Source organism: Sapajus apella, unplaced genomic scaffold (assembly GCF_009761245.1).
Source record: "Sapajus apella isolate SASKATOON/1434 unplaced genomic scaffold, GSC_monkey_1.0 scaffold48, whole genome shotgun sequence".
Lineage (NCBI taxonomy): Eukaryota > Metazoa > Chordata > Mammalia > Primates > Cebidae > Sapajus > Sapajus apella.
The window spans coordinates 2,142,893-2,163,794 of record NW_022436988.1 but is presented as its reverse complement, the minus strand read 5'-3'; the positions used below and the strand labels follow the sequence as shown (position 1 = coordinate 2,163,794).

The 20,902-nt window shown below is 59.2% G+C and overlaps 1 protein-coding gene across 3 annotated transcripts in view; it reads left to right on the top strand.

Annotated features, from left to right (window-relative positions):
• The window catches only part of RPTOR (regulatory associated protein of MTOR complex 1), a 392,717-nt gene extending 372,054 nt beyond the window's left edge, over nucleotides 1–20,663 (top strand). For all 3 annotated transcript variants that reach the window (XM_032241406.1, XM_032241407.1, XM_032241408.1), the window contains 9 exons: nucleotides 4,499–4,613; nucleotides 5,994–6,118; nucleotides 8,350–8,454; nucleotides 14,945–15,051; nucleotides 16,889–17,016; nucleotides 18,134–18,220; nucleotides 19,156–19,272; nucleotides 19,599–19,728; nucleotides 20,444–20,663. In XM_032241406.1, coding sequence (XP_032097297.1) covers nucleotides 4,499–4,613; nucleotides 5,994–6,118; nucleotides 8,350–8,454; nucleotides 14,945–15,051; nucleotides 16,889–17,016; nucleotides 18,134–18,220; nucleotides 19,156–19,272; nucleotides 19,599–19,728; nucleotides 20,444–20,512 — 983 coding nt within the window. In that variant the 3' untranslated portion in view covers nucleotides 20,513–20,663. The remainder of the gene's footprint in view (nucleotides 1–4,498; nucleotides 4,614–5,993; nucleotides 6,119–8,349; nucleotides 8,455–14,944; nucleotides 15,052–16,888; nucleotides 17,017–18,133; nucleotides 18,221–19,155; nucleotides 19,273–19,598; nucleotides 19,729–20,443) is intronic.
• Nucleotides 20,664–20,902: the final 239 nt, after the last annotated feature.

Sequence of the window (20,902 nt, the reverse complement as noted above, 5' to 3'; positions counted from 1 at the left end):
TGACAGGCTCCTCCTCAAGGTCCGGCAGCCCAGAGTGGGGAGGAGCAGGGCCGGGTGGGTGCGCAGCCGCCACGGGGAGGAGGGCTCTCCCAGCACTCTGCCTCTCCCAGCCCTCGGGGCGATGAGCACAGGTGGACTCATGGAACGTAGGTCGTTGACATTTCCAGAAGGGAAGGCCTCAGAGTCCACGTCTCCCCACGCGGACAGGTGTCTTTGTGCAGGCTCCACGGTTGGCGTGTCCTTCCCTGGGAACAGAAAGTGGAAATGGCAGGCCCTGGTTTCCTCAGGTGGTCTCCACCTTGTCCCTGGAACAGTGGCTAGCTCTGTCACGATTTTCCCAAACCTCCCCGAGTTGCCACCAGATGCCAAATCGCCCCCTTCGTCTGCCTCGTTGTTTGCCCTCCTGGCTGCGCCCGGGGTGGAGGGCCAGGGAGGAGCCCAGGAGTGGGGCATGTGCGGAGGGAGCTCTGGAGGAGATCTGGGCAGCGGGGAGGCCCTGAGAGTCAACACAGCAATGAGGGTGTCAGGCAGCCCCACACCAGGGACCCTGGCCTCTCCCCAGGATCCAGGACAGCACCGGGGTCCAGGCCCAGCCCTGCACTTCCCCCACCCCCGCCGAGGGCACTGAGGGCACAGAGCAGCAGTGGTGTCTCTGCACTCCTCCCCCACCCCGTGACCACGGGCTCCCACCACTGAGCCAGCCCTGGCTGGGGGACCTCAAGCCACCCCCAACCAAATCAGCCCCATCGGAAATCAACAACGCTGACCCCAGTCTGCGTGTTGCCTGTTCTGAACTTGCATCTCTGTCCTGTAAAATTCTGGGGATTATTATGGGTTACTTTCTAAAGCTGGGGTTGATGACCTGTAAGACAGATGCCGTCCCTCCTGCTGAAGCCGAGGGCCCTGCCAGCTTTGTGCAAGCCCCGCCCACAGGCAGCAGGGCGCCGTGGGCTGGTCCTCAGGAAGCATGCCTGGGCCGGCTCACACCTCTGCCCTGCTGAGCACCAAGGAGAGTGCTGACTTCTGGGACCAGCAAAATTTCTGCAGCGCGTTCCCATCCAGCTCTCCCTGTAAAGGCGTGGGGTTCATCTCGCACTCACGCAGACGGTGGCTGTGGTCCTGAAGCTCATCACGGTGCTTTGTAGCCCTCTGCGTGCTGGAAGAGCTGTCGGCTGACCAGGTTTACAGCATCCCATGTTGGGCGTTTAAAGCATCCCATGTTTCGTGCTGCCTCAGCCTCTGCCGCTGAGCTGAACCCTGCGGCCAGGGCAGCTTTCTCCAGCAGAGAACACGCGACCCTGCTGGCTGGGGCGTCTCCAGGTGGCGGCGACAGGAGGCTGTTTTCCTGGAGGTTGGTGGCTCCCTAGGACCCCGGCCCACTGGCTGGGATGGCCAGCACCCGGGGGCTGCCTGCTGCCTGAGACAGGCTTGGGAGCTGAGTCCGGCTCACACAGGACAGCGTCAGAAGATGAGCTGCCCCTGACGCCCAAGGTCACGCTCTGGCCTGGAGGCTGTGGTCAGAACTGAGCGGGGTGTGAGACAGAGCTGGCGTTCAAGACACAAAACCAAGGTTTCTAAACTAAAACAATCCTCGTAAAGCAGAGATGGGAGTTCTCTTTGTGAAAAAAGGAGATCTATTGTCCAGACACACAGGGAGGGGCTGCTGAGCCAGTGGAGACGCCCGCACAGGAGGCCTCAAGACGCAGAGGGCAGTGCCAGTGGGCGTGGCACCAGGGGCCACGAGGAATGAGGCCGCACCCTCCTCCCGGGCCTGCTGTGCGCAGAATTCAGATTCAGGCACACGTTGTTTTTACTTGACAGCCAACGGTGTGCTGGGCAAGATGTGAGCGTTGAGAAAAAGGAGAAGCTGTAGATGCCGGTAGATGGAAGAGAGTTAGCCAGAGAAAGTCAGCGTCGCCCAGGAGATGGGATTGGGAAGCCCTAGGTCTTTCCGGCCCTGGCCCGGCTCTTCACCTTCTCCTGGGCGACAGCCACGGCTCTGGCTGTCACACACTGATTCTGCACACTTACAAAATGTGTGGGCTGGGCGGGGTTTCCCTTTGTCTTTCGGCGCTTAGAATTACGCCCAAGCTCCCTGCAGGACTCCCTGATCGATGCCCTCCAAACACTCCCTGCAGCTGAGAGTGAAGGCGCCCCTAGAGTAACTCAGGGTTCTGCCACACCGGAGCCTTCTGCCGGCCTCTCAGTGCAGCCCCTGCTGATGACACGTGGCATTCACCTCCTTTCTGTGGTCTGGGTGCTGGCTGTTTAAGGACAGGAGCTGGGGACTGACAGTATTGGAAACGGTAGCTCACCCAAGGTGCTGAGCACACCAAGTGCCGGCGAGGTTTCAGCCCACAGACACCGTGGCCCCAATGCCACCTGGACAGTGCCAGGCACAGGCGGAGGGGCTGTCAGCTGCTGGGACAGGGGGGTGGGCCGTGGCCTTGGCTGTGTGTAAGCCCAGCTCAGGGCGGCCTGCAGTGGAGTGCCCACGTCTCACCACTTTGACCTTGCGCCCCAAGGGCAGGCTCCTTCTGCTGTGGGACTTTCTCTTTAGTTCAGCTAAACATGGGGTCCCTGTCCACGACCACGAAAACCTAGGCTCCCGGACACGTTGAAGGGTGAGAAGGGCAGGGTTGACTGGGTGAAAAGGAAAAAGGGGAAGCGTCATCTCCGCAAAGCCAGAGTCTTGCTGGTTCGCTTCCCGCCTCGCAGATTGAGTCCCAGGCTCTGCCCCGGATCCAGAGAGGCCAGGCTCCTCCCACTGCAAAGGGCATGAAATTCTGTGGCTCCCACTGTTCTCCCAGTGTGCAGACTGGTGGAGTTGCTCTGCGGACCCCTTTGTGCTTGGCTGTCTTACTTCCTGCTAGAGCACAAGCGCACCACTCCCCAAAAGGAAAACTTGGGGCCCGCCACGATCCTCCAGGCTAGACCAGTTCAGCGGAGGACGTGGTTGGTAAGAGCCAGGCGGCTTCACTCCACACCACCTGGAGCTGTGTCGCCAGCTGAGGAAGGCTTGGGGTCTCCAAGACGCCCCCCTGGTTGCCCAGAGCCATGCAGGTGACTGCGGCCGAGGCGGGGAGGCGGCAACAGACGATCAAGCTTATGCACCCACAGACCGCCAGCTGCTCTGAACAAATCTCGGCTCAGTCACTAAGATGTGTTGGAATCCATCTTGACCCCTCTGTGTTTTTAGCTTCCTTTTATGGTTCCTTCTAGAACAAAGCCTTTCAAAGTCATGAGGGAGGGACTTACTTCCTAGTAAGTCTTCCTGGTATTTGGGGGCCTGGTGATCAGGTCCGCTTCCCCTCTTCTGTTAAACGTGTGGTTCTGTAGTAGATCCCTCCATCAAGGAAGCTCATAGTTGCGATCTTTCTAGACTGAAAGACCCCGACTCTGGCTGCGATGTGGACTATGGCGGCCGCACCTGTGTCTCCATCTCAAGTCTGTTAGGAATTAGAGCCCTATTGAGCTGCGTTCTGAAGCCTTCGGCACTTTCTTCATATAATCCAACGCAGATAAATGTACAGGAACACAAGCACCACTGCCGAGCTTCGCCGAACACTTCCACGAATCCGGCCCGGCATCGGGAGCTTTGGGGGTTCTGAGCAAGGGCATGGACCGTGCGGCCAGCACCCCGGGCCCGCACCAGGAACTCAGTGGCCACCGTCCCCGCCGAAGGCCCAGGCGTGCCTGCACCTCGGCAGGTGGTCAGGCCCCTCCCTTCACTCTGCTTTTCTTCTGCTTCCTTTGTACCTCTCTAAGTCCCCAACCAAGTCCCCAAGGTATTGATGGCATGATAAGATACATCGTGAATATTTATTATAAATTTAGACTGGCTTGTTGGGCACGGTGGCTCACGCCTGTAATCCCAGCAATTTGGGAGGCTGAGATGGGTGGATCACCTGAGGTCAGGAGTTTGAGGCCAGCCTAGCCAACATGGTGAAACCCTGTTTCTGCTAATAAAAATTAGCCGTGCGTGGTGGCGGACACCTGTAATCTGAGCTACTCAGGAGGCCGAGGCAGGAGAATCGCTTGAACCCGGGAGGTGGAGGTTGCAGTGAGCCGAGATCACACCACTGCACTCCAGCCTGGGCAACAAGAGGGAAACTCCATCTGAAAAACAGGGAAAAAAAAAAAAAACCAAAAGACTGGCTACTGGCTGGGTGTACGCTTGTAATCCCAACAGTTAGGGAGGCCAAGGCGGGAGGATCGCTGGAGCCCAGGAGTTTGAGACCACGCTGCGTAACCTAGTAAGATCCTGTCTCAACAGAAAGCCAAAAAGTAGCCAGGTGTGGTGGCGCACGCTCTAGCCCGGCTATGTGGGGAGGTGAGGCCCGAGGATCGCTGGAGCAGGAGGCGGAAGCTGCGGTGACCCGTGATCACATCAGTGTACTCCAGCCCTGGCGATGGAGCAGGACTCTGTCTTTAAAAAGCAGGAAAAGGGGAACAGGCGCTGGCTCCTGGATCCACGCTTGTGTGTTTCTTTTGACAGGCATCACGAGATTGGACGACCAGATATTTCTGAACAGGAACCCCGGCGTTCCCTCCGTGGTGAAATTCCACCCCTTCACCCCGTGCATCGCCGTAGCCGACAAGGACAGCATCTGGTATGCACCGCGCTCGTGGGGCCCTACTTCCAGCTGACTAACAGCCCCAGTGACGCCCCATTCACCCCCCAGCACCGCTCCTCTTCCTTGAAAAGTAGATCAAGGCACTCACCCGGGGCCCTTAGCGCCATTTCCCAAGAAATACCCCGCTCACCTTCTCCTCGATGACGGAGCCGCACACACACTCACGCCATGCCTGGCTTTGTCCTTGTCACTGAAGGACAGTCCAGAGTCCTGCCTGCAGGTCACAGGGGAGTGGCAGGGGCTCCCCGATCACACTTGTAATAGAGGCGCACCCAGGGGCCCTGGCTTGCTGCCCTGTCTGCAGAAGCAAGTGTGTGACAGAGAAGCAGTCATAAGTGACACCAGGTGCCCCGAGAGAAGCGGGTTTAGTTCTCAGCCAGTGTCACCCTTACGTAGTGGAGATAGTGCCCGCCTCATGGGGGAGGTTCTTTTTAATAGCTCATGAAATCCCCATGGTTCGTACCTCTGTTTGTTTTTCCTCTTTTTACAAACTGTGGTAAAACATACATCGCATACAATTTGCTATTTTAACCGTCAAGTGTGCAGCCAGTGGCGTTCAGCGCATTCACACTGGTCTCCGGAACCTTCTCATCACACAAACCGAAGCGTGGTCCCATCAGGCCCCAGCTCCTCCACATGCCCCCGACCCAGCGTTCTACTTGCCCTCTCTCTGAAGTGGCCCCCGCTAGGAGCCTCATACCAGTGGAGTCCCTGGGGGTGTGGCCCCTTTTGCCTGCCTTATTGGACTCAGCGAACTGTCTTCAAGTTTCTCCCAAGCTATAGCACATGGCAGAATTTCCTTTTCACGGCTGAGTAGTATTCCACCGTGTGGATGGCCCACGCTACGTCTGTCCGCTCACCTGTTCATGGACACCAGGGTCGCTTCCACCTTTTGGCTATTGTGAATAGCACTGCTGTGAACATTGGTGTACAAGTGTCTGTTCAAGTTCCTGCTTTCAGTTTTTTGGGGATGTGCCCAGAGCAGAATTGCTGGACCATCTGACAATGCTCTGTTTAATTTTCAGAGGAGCCGCCAGGCTGTGTTCACAGGGCTGCACCCTCTTCCCTTCCCACGGGAGAGCGCGTGGGCGCCCGTTTCCCACATCCTTGCCAGCACCGTTACTCTGTGTTTGGACACAGGGTCTCACTTTGTTGTCCGGGCTGGTCGTGAGCTCCCAGGTTCCGACAGTTCCCCTGCCTCCGCCTCCCGAGTGGCTGGGACGGCAGGTGCGGGCCCGTGCACGGCTGCGGGGTGCGGTTTTACAGCCGCCGTCGCCCCGGGTCGCAGGCAGCACCTCACCGTCATTTGCTTTGCAGTCTCCTAATGACTTTTCTCATTCCTCTTATTCCCTGAAGCTTTTGGGACTGGGAGAAAGGGGAGAAGCTGGATTATTTCCACAATGGGAACCCTCGGTACACAAGGGTCACTGCCATGGAATATCTGAATGGCCAGGACTGCTCGCTTCTGCTGACGGCCACAGGTGAGCGGGGTTTGCGCAGCCGGGATAGGAGCCCAGAGTCGGGGGGAGTGGCGGGGGGAGGACGCACCATCCCGAGACGCGTTTGCACGTCTGTCTTACAGAGAGCGCTGCTCATACGTGAGGGCCACTGTCATCCAGAAGGGGGTGGCTTATGGGGGGAAGGCCTTCAACAGCAGAGGCAGGAAAGCAAAGATGACCCCATCCTTCGGGTTATAGGGACCTGTCTTTTCATCTCGGTCCTCTGGCCCTTCCAGCACCAGGAAGAGCCTGTGTCCTTAAACCCTGTGGGAGACCGGGTGGGTCCCATGTGACACCCAAGAACCAGGGAGGGTTGTCCCAAGCCCCGACGCATGCCGGGTCCTCCCCAGCCAGGGTCTCCTGGCGTCGCCGGCTCGTTCGCCAGTGGCTATGCCCACCAGGCTCTGGCACCCACCTCCCCAGGTCCCATCCTGCTTCCGAAAGGATGTCCTTCACTGTCATGGTCGCTGAGCAGTGGTTCATTGGCATCATGGGTCTCACTCTGGTTTTGGTTTTCTTGGGGATTTGGGTGGTTTTTTGTAGGGTTTTTTTGGAGGGGGTCGAAATGTCTTAGTTTTGGGGGGTTTGGGGGGTTTTGGGTGATCTTTTGGGAGGGGGTTGAAATGTCTTAGTTTCAGGGGGTTGGGGGGTTTTGGGGGATCTTTTGGGAGGGAGTTGAAATGTCTTAGTTTCAGGGGGTTGGGGGGTTTTGGGGGGTCTTTTGAGCGGGGGATTGAAATGTCTTAGTTTCACCCTCAGCTTGGAACAGTTGTTTCCACATCAGCTCCCCCTCGTTGACAGCCATTCTCCTTTAGCACTTTGAAAACCTGCTTCCATTGCCTCTCGCGGATGAGAAGTCACTGTCAGTCAAGGTGCACTTCCTGTAGAGATTAGAGAGCACTGGGCCAGGAGGTGGGTGGAGAGGAGGGCACAGGTGAGGGCAGCGAAGGCAGACGCCCGGATCCCACGCGGCGTGTCCCTGTCGGCCCCAGCCCCGGGGCTCCTGAGCCTCTACGAGTGTCGAGTTGAGGCACTCAACGGTGCAGCCCTCTCAGCGCCGTTGCTCCTGGTGAGGGGCGTAGCCGTGGGGACTTGTCCTGGTGCAGCCCCTCCTCCAACCAGTGCCGCCTCGGGACCAGGTAGCATCAACCCTTGTCGAAAGCCCATCCTCCTCCCGGTAGCTGTCAGACGTGACCAGGAGGAGATGCACAGCAGCAGGGGCAAGGACCAGCCAGGCCCAGCCCAGGTTTCAGAGAGGCCAGCTGTGGGCATCTCCGAGCACCAGACGGGGAGGGCAGGTCCTTGGCTGAGAGAGCGAGCGCTGGAGAGGGCCCAGGGTCATTTACAGAGCAGGCTCCAGGCAGCAGTGGAAGGGCTCCAGCTCCAGACCCAGGAACGTTCAGTCTGCGGGATGGAGAGCGGGAAAGGCAGGCAGGTGGAGGAGAGGCCATTGGCCATGAGGGCAAGCAGCTGGGGCTTGAGGGCACCTGGGGGCCACGCAGGAGGGGCTGGCGAGGCCGGGGGCGGGGTTCCCAGAAGGCTCAGAGGACCTGCATGCTTGCCCCACACTGGGCCGACCGCCCCGCCGTCTGCTGGAGGACACAGAGGACCATTTACCCCATTCAAAGCCCCTAAGAGCACGGCGGTGTGTCCCTGCCCACGTCTTAGGCAGAGTCCAGACATCTATGTTGTCCCTTCAGGTCAAGGCTACTTTCTCTTTGGAGCACAGTTAGGAATGGGGAGGAGGGAATGAGGGCCCCGTGTGTGTCCTCTGTGAAGCTGACCTTTCATTCTGCTCCCTGGCACAGGCTGGCTCACCAGAGGGTAAAATGCAGCCCCGCCCACCCAACCGGGCTTCACCCACCTGCTTCCCCTCCAGGAAACCCCATGGCCCTGAGCTGGAGGGAGGAAGGGGCAGCCTCAGGTCCCAGAGCAGTCAAACCTCACTCAGAGTTGAGCTCTGTGGCCAGGGTGGGACAGGGTTGTGGTCTCCCATCCCCCCGGGCCACGGCTCCTCCCGCTGGCTCGCCCAGATGTGGATCTCAGGGCAGAGTCAAGTCGGCGGGCACTCAGAGATCTGGAACCATGGTGGCAAGTCAGGCTGCCCACCCAGGTCACTGCAGCAGTCCGCCGGGCAGGGCTCTTACTGCCACACAGAGCACAGGCCAGGCCAGCCAGGGCCGGTTCACCTCCTTCCCTCTCTCCCTCCCCAGATGATGGTGCCATCAGGGTCTGGAAGAATTTTGCTGATTTGGAAAAGAACCCGGAGATGGTGACCGCGTGGCAGGGGCTCTCCGACATGCTGCCTACGACACGAGGTGGGTCCGGCCAGCTCCTCCCGCAGCAGAAGGCTCTCCCGAGCCTGCGGGCACGCTCCAATTCCACAGCCCCTCCGGGGCTGTCTCTACACAGGCTGCTCCCTCTCAGAGTCCCCGAAATCCCAAAGCAGCAGCCCCCCACCGACGTCCCCGGAAGCACGTGAGCCCCAGGCCCCTGAGTGCACTGCCTGGCCGGAGTCCCAGCGCTGGGCATGGTCAGCCACCCACAGGTGCCCGGTCCCCGACCTTCAGCCTGGGCTTGCAGACCTGCTGCTTGGGACGGCATCACTGCTGGCAGGGCCTGAGGGGCCCACGTCACGCGCTCTCTGGCCCCAAATGTAACTCCTCCTTGGGGGTGGGTGCACATGGCCACCTGGGGCCTTGTGTGCTTGCCGGCCTGCCCAGGCTGGTGGAACAGAGTGGCTGCAGCGCCGTCTCTGCGCACAGCTCTGCATGTTGCCTGTGCCACTGCACAGCCTGGGCGAGGGGCGGGGCATAGGCCCACAGGTCCTTCTGGAAGGACTCAGGCAGGAGTTAGGAGGCTCAAGGGGTCTGGATTTCCAGAAGCCCCTCGGCAGCGCCAGACATTCGCCTCCGGGAGTTATTGCCCTTCAGCGAATCCTGCAGCCCTCGGCGATGCTAAGAGTGAACGCGTGCCTCCTCTGCCCCCACTACCCCCCATGGCCGGCCCCGTCTGCCAGTGTGTGATTTATCTGTCATCTGTGGCCTGTGGATGTGGCCTTACACATCGTGGTCGGCTGTCTGTGTGGGGCCTGCGCTGGCTCTGCCCCTCTGTCCGAGCACCTGTCCCAGGAGATGCAGCCCTCACATGCCTCAGGGGCCTCATGGGGGCAGCTCCAGGGTGGACATTCCTCAAATGCTGGATGTTTTTTAAACGTAGCCACGTTCTTAAGTTTCATCGAGCGAAGAACGTCACACCCGGTGCTCCACAGGGGCCCCTTTCCTGTTGCCTCTGTCCCGATCTCCAGGCTCTGCTTGCCCCATGGGGCGACGCTCATCTGGGGTGTGGCAGTTTCCCTGGGACAGGGCAGGAGAGGTGAGCCCCAGCCAGGGGCCCTGGTCCAGGAGGGGCCCAGGAGACAGCTGGGTGGCCAGCCTGGGGGGTGAGGCCACTCGCCGGCCATCGTGTGCATCTCCGAAAGACCAGTTTTGGTGACACTGTGTCCTTTGCGAGAGAGGAAAGATCAGTGATCGACAGCCTTTCCAGGCTGTTTTCCAGGCGTCGCTCAGAGGCGGTGGTGCCGTGGGATGAGCTGGGCTTCAGCATGGGAGCACCGGGCTGAGTCCTGGCTCTGCCTTGCTCTTTCTCTCATTTGCTTTTGTGAGAATTTTCCACCCAGTCCAAGGCTTGGACCTGCCGGAAACGCAGTGCTAAAAAGACACACCTGTGGCTGGCGCCGGGGTCCCTGGGACCCCCCGGAAGCATCCACACGTCCATGCCCAGGCCACGCTGCGGGAGACAAGACCTTTTGCCTATGCCGCCCTGTGGGCTGTGGGTCTCTCTGGCTCAGGACGGCGGGGCCCGGCTCACGCATCAGGAAACAGCGCCAAGGAGGGACGTGGCCTTCTTGGCCCAGACGTCCCAGTGCTTCCTTCAGAGCAGGCGTCTGTGCTGCGCTTCAGGGGTCTTGGGGACGGAGAACGAGGCTCTTACCTCGGGGGAAGGCAGCAGAGGAGTCTCGCTGGGCGTGAGAGCTCCAGGCCCGGAAGGTTGTGTCAGCTGTGGGCTGGGCCACCAGGCACAACCCTGGAGGTTGTGCCTCCAGGCAGGATGGCATTGGGCGCTGGTGGCACAGGACATGGGAAACCTGGGCGTGGGCAGCAGGCAGGTGTGTCACTGCTGCTGCAGCTTTGCTATGTGTCCAGGACTGGTTCAAACCAGTTCCCTTGGTGTCACAGAATCTGAACTATAAAGGGACCTGGGGATCACCTGACTACACCCCTCAACGCCAGAGGCCCAGGGTCAGGCTGTGGCATGTCCCCCACACCGGCATGTCACTGCCTTACCCGGGTACCTCAGCCTGCGTGCTGGAGACAGGGCCTCTACACAGGTGATTAAGGTCAAACCAGGCTACCAGGGCGGCCTTAACCCAGTGTGCCAGTGTGCTTACAGAAGAGGCCTCCAGGACACAGACACGCATTCAGGGACGGGACGTGGATGGCGAGGGGTTCCTGGGGCGCTGGCTCAGCATCACCCAAGGAGGTCACTTACCCAAGGAGGTCACGGTGTCACAGGAGGGCCTGAGTCCTAGCAGGAGGGCCGGGCCATCCATCTCACTGGCCCAAGGGTAATTGTCATTGACTGGAATAATACTACATGAATCCAGAGCTGTGAATGCTGACCACAGCGTGACCACTACCCTTCCTGAGAGGTCACAGTCACCGGGACCCAGTGTTGGCTTTTGATAGATTAACAGTCTGAGCGGTTGGCTAACCTCCACGACGTTACATCTGAGGGAATAACTGACTCACATGAATGGCCAAGGACCACACAGAAATGGCATGCTCCGTCTTCATGGGGTACTCCCTGAGGACCCACCAAGCATCTGACCTGGTCACCGCGGGGATCCGCGGAGCTGCAGAGGTTTCACCTTGCCCGGGAACCGAGGGGCTCGGACCCTCTGCCGGCTTCTGCTGCAGGGAGCCTGCCGGAGCCCCACGGCGCGACCTCCGCTCGCCCCAGCACCCGCTCGCCTCTCCTGGACTCCGTTCCCCAGTCGGGGTGCCCCCAGCTCAGGCACACACACTCCAGGCTCCTGCCTTGGCCTCCCAAAGTGCTGGGGTGACCGGCGTGAGCCACTGTGCCTGGCCTGCGCATATTCAAAGCTGTGCAGCCACCATCTTTACCTAGTTCAAAAGATCCTTGCCACCCCGGAAGGTGCCCGTTAAACCAGTTTCTTCCCATGGGTTCTTATTATTTATTTTTGAGACAGGTACTCGCCCTGTCACCCAGGCTGGAATGTGGTGGCACCATCACAGCTCGCTGCAGCCTCGACCTCTCAGGACTCGGGCGATACCCCAGCCTCAGCCTCCTGAGTAGCTGGGACCACGGGAAACATCTGCAGCTAAGCTATCTGTGCTTGTATATCCGCCGTCAGGTCTCAGAGTGGGGCCTCCTGGCACAGTCTCGGGGTGGTTGTGCCTCCAGGCAGGACGGCACTGGGCACTGGTAGAAGGAGCCACTCAAAGGGATGCAGCAGGAATCCCGGGCGGTGTCCTCGGTGACCCAGATGCCACTTCCCAAGAGCACGTCTGGGGTGGGCAGCAAGTGTCCTTCGTGATTAATTTAGGTAGCAGCATATCACAAGGGAGAGGGGAGCTCCCATTCTGTGTTTTCAGGCTCTGTCAGCTGCACGGCTGCAGCAGGAGCTGGGCTCTCCTGGGCAGAAACAGGGAAGCAGGTGCCCTCTGCCTGGTCATATGCTATCCCTCACTGTGGTCACAAGGCCTCTCACCAGCGGAGGAGGGCTGCAAGGTAAGAGCCTGGGACCCAACAGGGCCCCCTGCTTCTGACCTGCTGGGACGTTTCCCCTGCTGGGGTCAAGGGCATCGCCGTAGAGGGACTATTCTTTTTCCGTTTGTTGTGTTTGGTTTTGGTTTTGAGATGGGGTCTTGTTCTCACTGCAGCCTCAGCCACCTGGGCTCCAGCCATCATCCCCCCTCAGCCTCCCAAGTAGCTGGTACATGGCGCACACCACTACACCAACCACTCTTTTATTATTTGTAGAGACAAGGTCTCACTGTGTTGCCCAGGCTGGTCTCAAACTCCTGGACTCAAGCAGTCCTCCTGTCTCGGCCTCCCAAAGTGCTGGGATTGCAGGTATAAACACACCTGGCCTGGGACTGCATTTCAAAAATAAAGAATGTATGTATGCCAGCAATTAACAACCAGAAAATATAATTATAAAACATCACTGGCCGGGCATCACTGCTCGGCTCACACCTGTAATCCCAGCACTTTGGGAGGCTGAAGTGAATAGATCACCTGAGGTCAAGAGTTCAAGACCAGCTTGACCAACATGGTGAAACCCCATCTTTACTCAAAATACAAAAATTAGCTGGACATGGTGGCAGGTGCCTGGAATCCCAGTTACTTGGGGAGGCTGAGGCAGGAGGATCACTTGAACCCTGGAGGTGGAGGTTGCAGTGAGCCAAGATCACACCACTGTACTCCAGCCTGGGTGACAGAGCGAGACTCCGCCTCAAAAAAAAAAGGAAAAAGAAATCAAGGACAACAACAATAAAAACTTCAAGATGCCTGGGAATGAATCCAACAAATGCTCCTTCTTCACAGAGCAAAGCATAAACTCTAATCGAAGGCTATAAAAGGCACATGTGGTATTGATGGCACCATAGCCATGGATGAAAAGACTCATCATTGTGGAGATTGGCAGTTCTCAAATTAATCTGTGGATTTATTAATACACTTTGATTATATTCCCAGGAGAGATTTTTATGAAATGCAGAACAGCTGAGACAGTACTAAAGAGGCGCAGACGGCATTATGAAGCTGCAGTCACAGGGCAGCCAGGCCGGGAGGCACCAGGGCCCTCAGCACAGCAGTGAGCCCAGAAAGGCCCAACGTAGCGGGGTGCCTTTGCACTGAGGGAGGAGCCACGTTGCTAAATGGTGTTGGGACAGCTGGTGCCATATAGAGAAAAATGCAGTGATACCCCTACCTCACACCATGCACAAAACACATCACAGCGAGAGACCTAACCTATAAAAGCCTTTAGGAGAAAAAACAAGAGGAAATCTTCATAACAGTGAGGAGCAAAAAGACAGGTTGAACAGGAGACCGAGGGTAAAGATACATCGATAGGTTTGACTGCACACTTCTTCGTGACCACAAGAAAAACGTCACAGCTATAATGTAAGTGGCAGAATAAAAAAGGATATTTGCAGTATCTACGAGTTACAGAATATATATAAAAACACATGCAACTGTGCAAACACATCAGGTCAGTAAGGATTTGGGGACACTGCCTTGTGTGTGTCCTGCCAAGAGTATAGATGGTCACCCATTCAGGGAATGAAATGGCCTCCCCCAGGGAAATCGGAGGCGTGCAGGACGCGTGACCAGCAGTTCCGTTTCTAGGCGCTTCCTTCTCCGCCCACAAGGACACGTGAAGGTGTTGACTGTGACATGGTTTACAAAGCAGGGACAGCTCAAACGGTGGGGTTGTGTAATCGAAGATAACACGAGATCAAGTGAGTTAACCAGAGCTGTGTGTCTCGGGTCGGATAAATCCTCAAAGCCTAACATTAAAGAAGCAAGCTGTGGCCAACATCTGTAATCCCAGCACTTTGGGAGGCCGAGGCAACTGGATCACCTGAGGCCAGGAGTTCGAGACCAGCCTGGCCAACCTGGTGAAACCGCATCTACTAAAATACGAAAATTAGTTGGGCTTGGTGATGGGCACCTGTAACCTCAGTTACTTGGGAGGCTGAGGCAGGAGAATCACTTGAACCTGGATGGCAGAGGTTGCAGTGAGCCGAGATTGTACCACTGCACTCCAGCCTCGGCGACAGAGCGTGACTCCATTTCGAATAAAAAAAAGAACCAAGTCACTAGAAAACAGGCCCCATTTTGACACTGAAGCACGTTTTTGAACGTGGAAGGCTGCGGTGTTGACGGGCATGCTCAAGCAGGAGGACCTCAGCGGCCCTGGGAGGTGCCCTCAGCCCGAGGGACAGCTCTCCGGGCAGGGGCAGGACGTGCTGTTAGTGTGTCTAAAATTATGCTTCTCTAAGAAAAAAACAAAAGGGCAAACAGTGGTAAAATGTTAGCAGCATTGGAGCTGAGTGGCGGGTACAGGGATTACGGTGGTGTTCTTTTCTGTGTGCTTAAAATATTCATTATTACACTTTTAGAAGTGAATCTGCTTTCAAGTAGAGGCTGTCGTGTGAGGTGGGGGTTGCTCTGCTCTGTCTAATCCCAGCACAAAGAACAGCCCTTGCCTGCTCTCTCCATCCATCCCTTGCTGACGCTGACCATCCGGAGTCAGCCCCTTGCTCTCCGGAGGGTGCCAGCCCCTGGCTCATGCCAAGCTCCTGTTGGTCTCAGAACTGGTTTCCTCCAGCTTTGACAGGGCCAAGCTGAGGACCCTCATCTTCAAGCACTGGCAGCCTTCCTAATGTCACCCAGACCTGCCCGTTCTGCCCAGGGTCCGGACGGTGGGCATCTGGACAGGCATTCTGGGAATGCCCTGTTCCCTCTGGCAGATGACTGGGGTGGAGTTGAGTCAGGGGGAGGCTCAGAGTTCCAGCTCAGAATTTGGCCCCATCTGAACGTGGGACACACCAGGAGCCCCCGTGGGAGCTCATAGGGATGTGGGCCCACCAGATGGGCTTGTTGGTGGCAGGTGTTCCTTGGAGCCTCTGGCCAAGTGGCTGCCCATGGCAGGGCCCCCAAGCCTGCCCAAGGTGAGGCCCACGGGGTGACCCATGTCCCACTGTGTCTCTCCAGGAGCCGGGATGGTGGTGGACTGGGAGCAGGAGACTGGCCTCCTTATGAGCTCGGGGGATGTGCGGATTGTCCGGATCTGGGACACAGACCGGGAGATGAAGGTGCAGGTAACCATGTGGGTCCCCCCGAGCCGCGGGCCTATGGTGCAGCGTGTGCACGGCTGGTCCTCGCCACAGAGCCCAGCACAGTGTGCGGTGAAGCCCGGCCATCCTAGGGGTGGAGGCGGGGCCTGGAAGGACAGTGCTTCAATGCTGGGAGGGGACGTGGGCGCCCTGAGGCCCCGGGTGCAGGTGAACCGACACTCAGCCTGCGCTGCCGTGCGGCTCAGCCTGTGACCGCTCTGAGTGTTTTCAAATAGCGTCTTATCTGCAAATCAGGGACCATCAGAAATTGGTAGGGTGAGAAATTGTAAATTAGAATGACTATTTGTGGGTTTTCTGGTTTTTGGTTTTTGATTTTTTTTGAGTTGGGGTCTCATTCTGTCACCGTGTGTCACCCAGGCTAGAGTGCAGTGGTGCAGTCACAGCTCATTGCGGCCTCAACCACCTGGCCCAAATGATCCTCCCACCTCAGCCTCCCAAGTAGCTGGGACTAATTTTTTTAACTTTTTGTGGAGACGTGGATCTCAGTATCTGCCCAGACTGGTCTCAAACTCCTTGCCTCCAGCAGTCCTCCTGCCTTGGACTCCCAAAGCACTGGGATTACAGGCATGAGCCACTGCACCCAGCCTCTGCGCTGCTTAAAGCATCTGTTTTCAGTTTTGGCAAAAAGGAGTACACTGGTTTTGCCTGAGACAGCCTGGAAGCGCGACAGAGGCCCCGAAGATGCACCCAGCAGAAAAGATACCCAACTACCTCGATTTTGTTCGGAGCAGAGTGAGGCAGCAGATTCTATGAGGGCAGCACCTGAGGTGGCTTTAGGCCCAGGCTTTCCTTCCCCTGGGTCCTCAGGGAGAGGTGTGGAGCAGAGGCCCTCCCCAGCCTCTCTCCTGGGCTGTTTGGTGTCAGGAGGGACCGAGGGCGGTGTGGAGCAGGCCCAGCAGAGGGGAGGCCTGGGCACCCTCACTCAGCTGCTCGAAGCCACCATGGTTGCTCTGGGCAGCCGCAGCCTGAGAACCCGGCCCAGGCTCGTCCCCAGGGGCAGCCTCCCTTCTAACCTGACCAGCAGCCGTAGTGACACCTCCTTTGGTGGGTCCTGCACCTGTCTGGAGCCAGGGCCCTCAGGGCACAGTGGGGACACCGTGACCCCAGGGTCTGGTCACCAGTTGGGGTTGAGACTCTGGTGCCCGTCCTCATGGGACCCTGCGGCCTGCGGTGACGGTGCTCTCCTGCAGAAGTGCGTGGAGGCGCTGAGCCGCACCCATGCCTGCACCCAGGTGTCCTCGGAGTGCGCGACCCAGCACCACCCACTGTGCGTGGAAAGTGCTCTCCCTCTCATGGCCCCTCCCGGGTGCCATCGCCCCGGCCCACTTCTCCAGCACTTACAGCCCCAAGGGAGCCAGACGACCCTCCTGAACTCGACCCGAAGCTCATTAGAAGTTCTGAGAGGCCACTAGCGAGGAGTCCTTGCCAAAATGTGCTTCCCTTTCATTTTTAGGAGACAGAGAGAGGTTGGAAGTTTAATTGGCACTGACAGCCAGTCTCCCAGAGGCGTTTGCAGGCCGCCGCTTGGGGTGGGACTGTGCTCTGCCTGGCTGGCTGGCCCAGATGCCTCCAGCTGTCCCTCGAGGGCCCAGGGAAAGGGAGTGACTAGTGCCCTGCCAGCCCCTGCTTCTCCCTGTGACTCCCAGGCACCGCCTTCAATGCTCCCCTGGATAGAGAGAAGGCCCCTGCAGCCAGGGAGGGAATCCCCACAGCAGCATCAAGCGGGGTCCCAGCGCTGCAGGACAGCAGGAAGGGCAGCTTGGTGCCTCTGGCTTCACCAGGCTCTCTTGTCTGGCCCTAGGACATCCCCACGGGCGCAGACAGCTGCGTGACAAGTCTGTCCTGCGATTCGCACCGCTCACTCATCGTGGCTGGCCTGGGTGACGGCTCCATCCGCGTCTACGACAGAAGGATGGCACTCAGCGAATGGTACCTTGGCCCCGTGTTCTCCCTCCCCCGTGGCTGGCAGGGTACCTTCTAGGTAGTAGAGGCCACTTGGCTGCTGGGTCCAGGTTTCTCAGTGAGATGTAAAGCTTCCCTGGGAGCCCACGATAGAGCATTTAGGCCAGTCATGCTGGCTCCCCAAGGCCGCCAGGCCCATGCCACGGAGGCCTGTCCCACAGAGGCCCATGCCACAGAGGCCCATGCCACAGAGGGCCGTCCCACAGAGGCCCGTCCCACAGAGGCCTGTCCCACAGAGGGCCGTCCCACAGAGGCCCATCCCACAGAGGCCCATGCCACAGAGGCCCGTCTCACAGAGGCCCGTCCCACAGACGCCTGTCCCACAGAGGCCCATGCCACAGAGGGCCATCCCACAGAGGCCCATGCCACGGAGGCCCATCCTACAGAGGCCCATCCCACAGAGGCCTGTCCCACTGCCTGCCACCTCCCAGGCCACGGAACAAACGTCCAGGGAGGAGTGTCTGAGGGCACACACATGCGCACAGCAGTCCCAGGCACTGCCTTTCTGCTGAGCACCCCCGTGGGCAGGCGCTGTTGCCGCCCCGGGTCTGGCAGAAAACTCATGGCCCACGCTGCTCGTGCAGGAGAAGTGAACTCCACCCAGCACAGAGCGAGTGTTCCAAGAAGGTCCCTGTGCCCCAGCTTCATCAGCTTTAGGTCTGGGATTCTCGTTCCTGACCTTCAGTCTACACAGATGGGGGAGACACAGGAGTTTTGGGGGAAGCAAAGCGGAGGGTGGGCAGGCGTGGGAGCACTGCGATGGCCACTGTCTCCGTGGCCTGATGGTGACCTAGGGCCCAGCCCTGAGCCAGCCCGGGGAAAACACAGGGGGTCTCTGCAGGAGCAGGTCGCCCGGAAGGGGCTGTGACCTCTGTGGGCCCTAGCCCTTCGGGGCGGACGGGAGGGAGGACGGGCAAGGGCCTGCGGACCCCATGGCACAGGCAGACCCGGGCAGCTCCCAGTGGGAGCCCTGCTTCCTGGACTCAGGGCAGTCAGCAAAACCTGTCCAGTTGTCCCCAGAGCCCTGGAGGGTGGGGACGTTGTCCGGGGCAGCCCCCCACTGAGCGTGCCCGCTTCCCTGCAGCCGCGTCATGACGTACCGGGAGCACACCGCCTGGGTGGTGAAGGCCTCCCTGCAAAAGCGTCCCGACGGCCACATCGTGAGTGTGAGGTAGGAGCCGCCACAGCTCGCAGCCGCTCTGCTGTGAAAACATCATTTCCTTCCATTTAAAATATATCCTTGGTATTTAAACAGCTGGAAGGGGATGGCATTTCGAGCAGTAATTAACTCCTGTTCTGGGACTGGCCAGAAAGGTCAGGCATGGCCCACAGGGGCCCAGGGGCCACGGCTGCTCCAAGCTGGGGGACACCTGGCCTGCAGCCACCTCCGGAACTTCCCTGGGCTGCTGACTGCAGAGGGTGCGGCGGGAGTTGGGCAGCTGCTCTCCCTCCACAGGCAGGGACGTCAGGGGTGGCGGGGCTGGCGGGGTGGCTGGGGCGGTGGGGCAGCAGGTGGCAGGGGGCAGCGCACCTCCCAGGCATGTGGCTGTAAATTTCAGTTCTGCTGCTCGGTAAATACAGCACCGAGAGCAGTGAATATTTATTTGCCTATTAAAGAGAGAACAAAACGTAATTTATGATCACAAAGCCGGCATTTCTTCAAAGAGATGCTCTTTTCCCCCTTGTTTGTGATATAAAAACCAAACATAACTCTTGGGATGGACGCCTGCCGGGGCTGGAGGGCAGGAGGCCACGGAGCCTCAGAAGGGCCGGGCCGTCGCTCAGGCCACGCACCTGCCATCCAGCCTCCGTCCCCGGAACAGCAGGCCCCGGTGGCATGCAATCTGCTCTCTGTAGCTCACAGCCTCCTCCTGCGTCTGTGCTCATGGCCGTTTCTCCAGGCCAGAGAGCTCCCGGCCTTTTCTAGCTCTGGGGGAGCAGGGTGGGCAGCCCTTACCAGGGGTGCTGAGAGTCCAGGCAGCTTGTTCCCCGAGCCGCATGTGTGCAAACAGGTGTGCAACCCCACACACCCAGGTTCACCGTCCCCCTGGCCAGGCCCCTCCTGGGGCTCCAGGAGGAGGTGTCACCGTGACCCTCTCTCGGCAGCGTGAACGGAGATGTACGCGTCTTTGATCCCCGGATGCCCGAGTCTGTGAACGTGCTTCAGATCGTGAAGGGGCTGACGGCCCTGGACATCCACCCCCAGGCAGACCTGATCGCGTGGTAGGCGCCGCCCACCTCCCGGCCTCCCCCTCACCCGCCTTGGTCCTCTGTGCAAACAGCAGGCGCTCGTGTTCCTGCCCCCACAGGGCCTGTTGAGGGAGGGCAGAGGCGATTTCACCACTGTCAGGAAATACAAACACAAGGCCTGTCCTTGCCATGTCCTCCCTCCCAGGACAGACTCCCAGGGCCCCGCCAGCCCCCAGTCCTCAGTGAGAGGGACCAGAAGGTACAGCCCCGAGCTGGCTGTACCCGCACTCTCTGTCTCTGGGTCTGTCTTCCACCCTCAAAGGAGCGGGCAGTGACGCCAACCCTTTCTGTCCCCGCAGTGGCTCCGTCAATCAGTTCACCGCCATCTACAACGGGAACGGAGAGCTAATCAATAACATCAAGTACTACGACGGCTTCATGGGCCAGCGGGTCGGCGCCATCAGCTGCCTGGCCTTCCACCCGCACTGGGTCAGCGCAGCGCGGGACAGGGCTGGGAGGCGAAGCATGAGGCGGCAGGGGTCCTGCCTTGGCTGCCTGAGGGCGAGGCTTCCCTGGGACCCAGGATCTCTAGGGCTTCCCCCCAGACGCAGAGCCCTAGTCCCATCACTCAGGAAGAGTTGACAGCACACGCACAGTGTCCGGCGTGGAGCTTGTGCCCTCAGCGCGTGCACTAAAGCCATCCCTGGGGAACCTCTAGGCAGTGCCCTCAGGGCACCGCCCCACCAGGGCCCTCACCTGCACGGTGCCCTGGCTGCAGCCTCCGCACGTGGCTTCAGGCTGTTGTGTTTATATCAGGATTCTGCCCACCCACCCTCTTGTGGTGCGAGGTTCCATGGGAGCCAGGCATGCAGCTCTGCCAACACGCGTGACATGAGATGCCCAGAGCTGGCCCTGGGGGGCGGTCCTGAAAAAAACATGCAGGACCCATGGGCAGCACCACACCCCTCACAGAGTGCCCCAGGCATGGGCCCTACAGAGGGTCACGGGGCACCACACCCCTCACAGAGTGCCCCAGGCATGGGCCCTGCAGAGGACTGGTGGGTTCCAGCCCAGCATTCCTGGGCCTGAGGTGGGCATGAGGGTTCCTGAGACCCGGCGGGAGCTGGCTAAGGGTGGGGTTGGGCTGCGCCTCCCCACAGCCTGTCCCTGAACCCCGACTCACCCCTCTGCTCTCTCCTCGCAGCCTCACCTGGCCGTGGGAAGCAACGACTACTACATTTCCGTGTACTCGGTGGAGAAGCGTGTCAGATAGCGGCGTGGCCCAGGCCCGCCAGGCCACGGCCGCCTGCTGTACATAGTGAAGCTGCCACTCGCCTGGGCACGGGGCATCGGCTGCCAAGGTCCCACAGCATGAACGTTGTGCTGCCTTAGCTGCTGGACGGCAGCAGGGCCCTGCCACTTGCTTTTGTCTGTCTTCGCTGTCGTGTCTGGACGTCAGGGAAGGGGAGGGTCGGGTTGACGGTGGCTCCCCACGGAGCGCCAGCATCCAGGTGTTCCCCAGAGCTGTGGCACCGCCGTCCCTCTCCTGCTCTGTGTTTCTCTGAGACGTTGAAAGGGGAAACACTTCATTTTATTTCCATGTGATCAGAGCATTCGCTGCAGAAAAACCCCCAGGCAGAGGGAGCCCCGGCGGAGAGGCAGG